This window comes from Acanthochromis polyacanthus, chromosome 6 (genome assembly GCF_021347895.1).
Source record: "Acanthochromis polyacanthus isolate Apoly-LR-REF ecotype Palm Island chromosome 6, KAUST_Apoly_ChrSc, whole genome shotgun sequence".
Lineage (NCBI taxonomy): Eukaryota > Metazoa > Chordata > Actinopteri > Pomacentridae > Acanthochromis > Acanthochromis polyacanthus.
Window position 1 is genome coordinate 26,831,868 of NC_067118.1, and position 9,195 is coordinate 26,841,062.

General features: G+C 38.7%; 1 protein-coding gene across 1 annotated transcript; it reads right to left on the bottom strand.

Moving 5' to 3' along the window:
* Nucleotides 1-1,582: 1,582 nt before the first annotated feature.
* LOC110946030 (uncharacterized) lies at nt 1,583-8,339 on the bottom strand. The gene is made up of 5 exons (XM_022187291.2): nt 7,577-8,339; nt 7,367-7,489; nt 7,044-7,257; nt 5,762-5,943; nt 1,583-2,563 (listed from the first exon to the last, which is right to left on the bottom strand). The coding sequence occupies exons 1-5, from the start codon at nt 7,616-7,618 to the stop codon at nt 2,513-2,515; spliced, it is 612 nt and encodes a 203-aa protein (XP_022042983.2). The 5' UTR covers nt 7,619-8,339; the 3' UTR covers nt 1,583-2,512.
* Nucleotides 8,340-9,195: the final 856 nt, after the last annotated feature.

The following is a 9,195-nucleotide window of genomic DNA, read 5'->3' on the forward strand; positions in this document are numbered from 1 at the left end:
GCCTTATTCCAAATCGGATTCAATTATTTTTTTCCCTTAAAATTCTACACATAACACCCCATAATGACAAAATGAAAAAAGTTTTTTTGAGAGTCTTGCAAATTTATTAAAAATAAAAAACAAAGAAATTACATGTACATAAGTATTCACAGCCTTTGCCATGAAGCTCTAAATTGAGCTCATGTGCATCCTGTTTCCACTGATCATCCTTGAGATGCTTCTACTGCTTAATTGGAGTCCACCTGTGGCAAATTCAGTTGATTGGACATGATTTGGAAAGGCACACACCTGTCTATATAAGGTTCCACAGTTGGCAGTGCATGTCAGAGCATAAACCAAGCATGAAGTCAAAGGAATTGTCTGTAGACCTCCGAAACAGGATTGTGACGAGGCACAAGTCTGGGGAAGGGTACAGAAAAATTTCTGCTGCTTTGAAGGTCCCAATGAGCACGGTGGCCTCCATCATCCGTAAATGGAAGACATTTGGAACCACCAGGACTCTTCCTAGAGCCGGCCGGCCATCTAAACTGAGCAATCGGGGGAGAAGGGCCTTAGTCAGAGAGGTGACTAAGAACCCCATGGTCACTTTGTCAGAGCTCCAGCGTTCCTCTGTGGAGAGAGGAGAACCTTCCAGAAGGACAACCATCTCTGCAGCAATCCACAAATCAGGCCTGTTTGGTAGAGTGGCCAGACGGAAGCCACTTCTTAGTAAAAGGCACATGGCAGCCCGCCTGGAGTTTGCCAAAAGGCACCTGAAGGACTCTCAGACCATCAGCAAAAAAATTCTCTGGTCTGATGAGACAAAGATTGAACTCTTTGGTGTGAATGCTAGGCGTTTTGTTTGGAGGAAACCAGGCACTGCTCATCACCAGGCCAATACCATCCCTACAGTGAAGCATGGTGGCGGTAGCATCATGCTGTGGGGATGTTTTTCAGCAGCAGGAACTGGGAAACTAGTCAAGATAGAGGGGAAGATGAATGCAGCAATGTACAGAGACATCCTGGATGAAAACCTGCTCCAGAGCGCTCTTGACCTCAAACTGGGGCGGCGGTTCATCTTTCAGCAGGACAACGACCCTAAGCACACAGCCAAGATAGCAAAGAAGTGGCTTCAGGACAACTCTGTGAATGTCCTTGAGTGGCCCAGCCAGAGCCCGGACTTGAATCCAATTGAGCATCTCTGGAGAGATCTGAAAATGACTGTGCACCGGCGCTCCCCATCCAACTTGATGGAGCTTGAGAGGTGTTGCAAAGAGGAATGGGCAAAACTGCCCAAAGATAGGTGTGCCAAGCTTGTGGCATCATATTCAAAAAGACTTGAGGCTGTAATTGCTGCCAAAGGTGCATCAACAAAGCATTAAGCAAAGGCTGTGAATACTTATGTACATGTGGTCTCTTAGTTTTTTATTTTTAATAAATTTTCAAGAATCTCAAAAAAACTTTTTTCATGTTGTCATTATGGGGTGTTGTGTGTAGAATTTTAAGGGAAAAAATGAATTGAATCCGATTTGGTATAAGACTGTAACATAACAAAATGTGGAAAAGGTAACGCACTGTGAATACTTTCCGGATGCACTGTAAATGAATTGCTGATATCTATTTTTATTTGTTGTTAATACATCATGTAAAAATACACATTAACAGTATTGCAGCTTTGAACAAACACTCTTATTCTATAACATTCCTGGACCAGATTTATAAAATTATACACATTTAAATCAAATTAGTGGGTTATTCTGTCATGGTTGCTTTAAAACAAGTAAGTGCTGCTGTGTTGCCAGTAGATGGGGATCTTTGCACATTATATTCCAGTCTGCGCTGGACTGCACCCTGTCAGATCCCTCTCTTCTTTCATGATCTCTGATCCACATTTACAAACGGCAAGTTTCATTGAAACATGTTTTCTGTGTTTCCTGTGTCAGTGTAGAATCCTTTAACAGCACAAACAGTGACAGTCAGTGCAGGCTGGAGAGCAAGAGTTGAGCTTTCACTTCTTCAACAGGAATTAAAATTCAAGGGGATAGAAAAGAACAGAACGCTAACTAACACAGTTGTTGATTTTATACATGAAAACTTATTTATCATCATTCATTTCTTATAGAGTAAAAACAGTTTTGTTGATTTGATTAAATTTATCTAAACTCAGTAAAAACAAATTTAAAGATTGTCTAAATGAGCATAAAATGTAAGCTTGATGAATTATTTGTTACAGTAGATCAGCTGTCAGATGTTGTGAACACCTGAAACAGTGTGAATATTGTGGTGGTTTCTGTTCTTCTACTGAAAGCTTACATCCTCTGTGGTGTGTTCCTGTTGGCCTCTTTTGTGCTAATAAAAAAAAGCAGCAAGTGGTCAGGCTCTGCACACTTTCACACACTGAGAGCACTTATCAAGACAATCCGTCTGCAAAAAAAAAGACACCTGTTAAATACAAAAACACAAAAATAAAGCTCTTTTTGATTGTTGGTGTAGAAGATTTGTCCTCCCTGAAGTCTCCAAACGGGTCGAATGTTCAGCTGCAGTGCCGTCTCTGTTGCTTCCTTGAAAAGCTGATGCGAAGAACCTGAGTTACAATGGAAAGAGAAGAAACAGCACAGAACAAGTGCATTTGGTGAATTCAACTGAAAAAGAAGCCCACCCGCTTAAAACAAAAAAACAAAAACTCTCAAAGTGAAGGGGGCTGTTAGAGGAAATGTTACCTCAGAGCTAAGCCGACTACAGATACACACCAACACATCCGAGCAACAAACTGCTGCTGTGGTTTCTCATTCCCACATTGGAGCCCCTTTTTGCGGTGACTGTAAAGTACATTTTTAGTTTGCTAATTTAAAGAAACAATGTCACTCTATTCTTTCTGCCAAGGACTTAGTTAATAGTCTGACATACTATTTAGGGATTTATTGTAATTGATCAGATGATGAGAAGTGAGACAAAACGAATTGGTTGGACTGAGTCACTTCTTTTTTTCCAACATGAAGAAAATGTAGAGCATCGTAGAGCACTGCTGCAGTCTTTGATCTCTTTTTTAAACCTCATATTAAAATCAGAACTAACCGTTGAAAGCAACAGAATCACTTTCCATGCTGTGATTTAGACTGAAACATGAGTGGGGGAAAAAACAGAACCCTGTGCCACAGTGGAAAAGAAAGTTAAATAACATTTACACTAAGAGACACAACATTAATGATTAACAGGAAACAGGGTTTGTTACAAAACTATGCAATGCAGTATCTATAAAAAATATTCTGCCTCTTGGAAGTTATCCCCTTTTATTGCTTTTTACCATTGAATTTAACTGATAAAATTAGTTTTTTTTGACAGGACACAACAACTTACAAATAAGACTCTTTCATGTCAAAGTGATGCGATTTTTTTTTTTTAACGTCAACAAATTGAAAATATAAAACACAGTCAGCTTTGAACATCTGGACGTTGCAATTTTACCCACAAATTTCTTGTTTGGTTCAGGTCTTTGCTCTCCAGAACATTCACCCTGTTGTCTTTAAATCATTTCTGTGTAGCTTTTTCTTTATGTGTGGGGTCATCGCCTTGCTAGAACTATTTATCTCTCAATTTTCAGTTCTCTTGCAGACTGCATGAGGTTGTCCTCTGGGATTTCTCTTTACTATGCTATATTCATTTGCTACCTTTACAAGCCCTCTGGGGTTTACTTCTGAAAAGCATCCTCACATCATTATAATGCCTCCACCGTGCTTTACAGTGAGGATAGTGATGTTCAGTGTTTGGCGTTCATTAAACATAGTGTCTAATCTGTTTTGGTGTCATCAGATCAAATAACCTTCTCTCTAGTTGACTTCAGAGTCTCCTACATGTCTTCTGAACTCTCGTCAAGATTCAAGATTAGTAGCAGTGACCAAGAGTTGCCTCTTCACTGGAGAAGAACCAGCAGCAGTTGTCATATACATATGTTTCTCCCATCTCAGTCACTGAAGCTTTAACTCAGTTTGAGGAGTCATAGGTGTCTTTAGTACTCTTTTTTTTCCACAGTCACTCTTTTTAAGAACAGCCTGCTCTATGCAGATTTCCTCGTTGGCCCAATTCCTTCCATTTTTTGTTGATGGATTTAACTGGGCTCTAAGAGATATTTGGTGACTTGGGTATTTTCTTATATACATTCCCTGACTTGTGGTTTTTAATGACCTTTTCACAGAGCTGCTTGACGTGTTCATTTGTCTTCATAGTGTAGTTTTAGCCAGTAGTACTGCTTCACCAGTGACCTTACCTTCCACATACAGGTGTCTTTATACTATAGTGGCTTTAGACACACCCACTGCCCTCAGAAAATCTGCATTTCACTAACTGTGTGACTTCTAGCAACAGATGACTGCACCTGTGTTGAATTAGGTGAGTCACTTTTAAATAGGAAAATACTTATGCAATCACTAATTCTTGTCAAAAAAAGCGCCAAATTTAACAAATCATGATTTAATATTGAAATGCCAATAAATGAAAAAAACTTCCAAGCTCTTTTACTACATCACTAAAAACCGAAATGTTCTCTTGTAAATATGCGCCGCTTGCTCACATTTATGATGTGCTCACTCTATTGTTTTGTTAGTTCTATATCTCTGCTGCCATGGCTGACCACTCATTTTTCTGTCTTAAGTGATTCTGAGAGTTGTTTTGTCAGCCTCTAACCCTTAACACTAGCTCTGTTTTTGTCTCCACCAACTCCTGGGAGAAATATCTGATTCTGTAGATGTGAAATGCTTCACAGTGTTCAGTAGCTATTTGTTAATTGTATCTGTCTGCTGTTGAATACTAACCATGTAACATAAAATTACTTTTCAAAGCAATGTTACTTAAAACAGTCACCTGTTGCAGACAGAAATACCTGTAACTTTACTAAATAATGAGCTAAAACTTGATACGAGACTCTGCAAAGCTGTGTAAAGCTGCAGATTCAGGTGATAATTCTCTTGCTTTAAAATGTGGTTATTATATAAAAGCAACACATATATCAGTTTCAGTGAGGACCAAAACATATCGTTTCCTTTGCACCTGTCTGTTTCACTAAGACCTCTATTTTTAAAAAAAATCTTTTTCATTTGAAGTTTAATTTGAAAATTAAGACAAAAACAGAATTAGTTGCATTGGCAGGTGCCACAATAAACAATTCTGTCTTGTGATTGGAGTGATTATGATGGAAGGAAAGGAGGAGATCTGGGTGAATGTGTGGATTTACAGACATTGATGACATCTGTCTATTTCCCTTATCAGAATATCAGTCAGCAAGTTTTTTTTTTGGACAACCACGATCTTTATCAAAAAACTCCAACCACATATGGTGATAACCACTGGAGTTCCCCTGACCTTAATAAGGGTTTAGTCATATTAACTCTAAATCTAAACGCTCTTCTTAACTTCAACAAAGTCAATTTATCACTTAATTTAAAATTAAAGGACTTGATTTCTTTATTTCTGTTGTTGTAAGAGTCTGTCACACTCCACTATACTGGTTTCACTGGTTACCAGAGAAATAAAACTGAAGTTGATTTTAGAATTCTTTCATATGTCTTGAAGCGCTACAGGAGTCTGGCACCAGCACATCTCCTATTCCGCCTCCAGAGCCCTCAGATCTTTTGATTAACTCTCCCTCTCAACTCCACATTCCCCTTTATTGCAGTCATTTTAATTATCCATAAAGCCCTTTGATCATATTCTCCATCAATAAAAAAAGAAACTTTCACAACTTACAACAAACCAACGTACTTTATGATGAAGAAAAGAGCATATTTACCCAAATGCTGATTAGAGAAAGAACAATTTTAACCAGTGCCACTGCCGCATAACCCGCTGTGGTCCACAGGATGGGCAGCTCCTGCACTTGGATGGGCTGAGTTCTGTTCATTACATTTGTTGGTGCATTTGTTGGTGAAAGATCGGCAACTTGACTTGTTGGGTCAGCCTGGGTCACACACTCTGGATTTAGATAAAAGACAAAAACATTTTAGGAAATCAGTGTAGAAATTTTATATTTCAGTACAGAGAGATTAAAAAAATGTAAAGCAACTGATGCTTTTTGTATTTCAATAATGCTAAAAAGCTGATCCATGGAAAAAGAAATATTTGACAGCCCTGAAGGATGAATAACATCACTGCATTATGTTGCAGTATTTAGTAAAATGTCATCTGGTGTTTGCATTTTGTGGCTTCCTGTACATAAATTACTGCAAAAAGCACAAATTAAAAGCAGTGTTTGATGTTCATAATGTTCAGAGGGAGGATGAAGATGATTTGTGCTGTTACTCATTTTTTCCATTTAAACAAGGCAATTAATTGCTTTCATTCTTTGGTAATTTACCAGTGCAGCAAATATCTCATTGTCAAACTTAAAACGTTAACTTTGCCATTATAGACGGTGGTGCTATATGCTATATTACACATACACAGCTGTAATAAACAGAGTAGAGGAAGCCAGAAACAAAACCAGCTATTTGCCATCTTCTAAAAAAAAATCGTGAAGAAGAAACAAACAAAACTTTGACCATCTAAAAGAAATAATTTTTAATAATTTTTAATCTAGAAAGTTGGAATTGTTTTTGTGTGTCATCTGGTATTAGCCATGTTTTAGACTGTCTGGAGACAAAGACTACAAATCAACTAGCTGGTTAATCGTGTGACTTAAATATTTGCTCTGTCACAACACATTTGTTTCTATGCGCTTTAGCTTTTGTCCCGTTAAAGGCAAAACTCATCTCAAGCAAGTACAAATAGTTCTTTGCAAAACTAAGAACTTTGCTTTCAATTTTGAAATTTCTATTAAGCATTTCTAAAATGATACTTTAAAATAGTCTTAAGAATATATGAAGGAAACAAAAACAAAACCAGATCTGTTTTATGTATAAACCTAAACCTGCACTATTAGTGTCGGTTGTTGGTGAGGTTGGCATCAGCGCCATAGAACACCTCAGAGTGGCTTTGACGTACATGTGGCGCCCTGTGAAAGAGAACGGGTTGGATGAATCACTGAGGCAGCATGGTTTCCACCAAGTGTGATGGATATTAAATTAAAAGCTTACCATTTACTGTTAGGTCGACTGTGGGATATTGGCTTTGACCTCCTACATTTGCACCAATTTCACACAAATATGTGCCCGAATCTTGAGGTTTCACTCTGGGCAGGAACAGACTGTAATTCTCTCCAAAGCTGACGTTCCGAGCGTAGCTGTACATCAGCGGTGCCTGGTCACGTTTGCGTTTTTTTATAATGCCAAATTTTTGACTGTTGACATGCTGTTCAAGGTAAAGAAGAACAAACAATTTTAATATCCCCAAACTAAATCAACTCTCAAGCTTAATTTTAGCAGTATTTACTCTTGAAAACTTGAGGCGAGGGACTGACCTTGTACCACGTCACTGAGAGGAAATCTATGGAGTCGACACCTGGACAGTTGAGTGAAACATCTTCATCGCAGCCTGCTTGAATAACTTGGTGACTCTGAGTTGCACAATACACCAACAGCAGCTGAGATAAACAAACCACAGTGTTGAGAGAGTATTCTGGGATGGAGAGGTCAATGAAATGTGTAAAAAATGCTGATAGAAAATTTACCTCAACGAACACGATGGCTTGGCACAATCCTTTACGCTTCATGTTGCACTTCACTTAGCTGTAGCTGTGGTCTTTTTCTCACTTCACTTGAAATGGAGAAACAGTTTCCTGTAAAAGGGGCCCGTTTGGTTTACAGGTCTCAATCTGATGTAGTGGGAGCATGAGAGGAAATACTCCCCCCGTGTCGTATGAACAGTGCATCATCAACACCAACAGAAGATTCAGCTGCTTAAATAGGCAACTTGAAGCGGCACTCCACCAGTTTCTACTTGTATCAAATCCAGTCATGACGGAGTCGATTTGTCAGTCTGTGGAAACAGTTGTGTCTCGTCCTCAGTGGCCCCAGAGGAGCTTTCTAAAGTTCGAATAAAAACACCCTGATGACGTAAACGTGAGGGGAGGCAGAGGGGCACGTGGCAGTGGAGTGGAGACACTGTGAAATTGTAGGATTCAGTCTTTTGGATGGTCATGTTTTTTGGGGCTTTTTTGGAAATGCTACTCTTGTAAGTCCTTCTACTTCACGAAAGTCAAATGCTGCATCCATGCACTGATTCTTCAACAGCCCCTGAAAACATATTGTATGCTGACCCCCAGTGGTTTAAAGGTGAAGTCTGCACTTCTAACACTGTTCTGCACTGAAAACAATATGGTGTTCGTACACAGTCCAGGCTTTGTAAATGGGAAACAAAATGATCCCCTCAGCCTATTCCTGTGAATCTGGTGCATGTTTTCTAACTGTCCAAAAAATGCAAGCTAGCAGAATATCAACCATCTTTATCCAGAACCACAGACTCAATGTAAAAAACAAACAAAAAAACAACCCACCTGTTGGTTCAGGATGTTTTGAAAATCAGAAGCATTAATACAGAAGTTGTTGCACATGGTCCCACTACAATAAGAAGTTCTGTGACTTTTTGCTTCTTTCATTTTTAGGACAAAATTCCATTTTTTTTGTCCAGTGCTTAAATACATGCATCATCTCATCATCATCCTCATTTGTACTTTGTGTGCATCAATGATTAGTAAAAGTTAGTAAGCTGACATTAGCAAAGCAGTGCTGCCATGGATCTAAAGTCTTACAAACTGTCTATAGTACTTGGTGTCAAAGCACATCAAAAATCCAAAGTGATTTTTACATGGGTCTCAGCTATAGTTGGCACACTATTAGTATCAATGAAGGCAAAAAAAAGTTATTTTTACATGTTTGTACCGGATTTCAACAGTCTCAGACATTGGAAGTGTAACAGAAGGCGAAGTCAAAAACTTCCATCATAAAGGGACAGTGATGTCTGTGCATGTGCATCACATTGTGCTGTCGGCCACTGAAACTCTGCAATGTGTACATATCAAAATTTTTTGCAGCAATGTTTTAAGTATATAAGTACTCCTATGTTTCAAAGCCTCAGATTTTTGGAAACTTTTACACTGAAGTGAGTTGGACTTTGCTGCCACCACCGTTGTCTGTAGCTCTAACTGTAGCTGACCAATGACTGGAGCCACAAACAACTGCCATCATGACAGAACAAATCCACAATAACACTACTGAAAAACAATTATTTTCTTAAACTGAAGTTAAAAAAATCCACAAAAAAATGTGTTGATCAAAAATATTTTTGGCA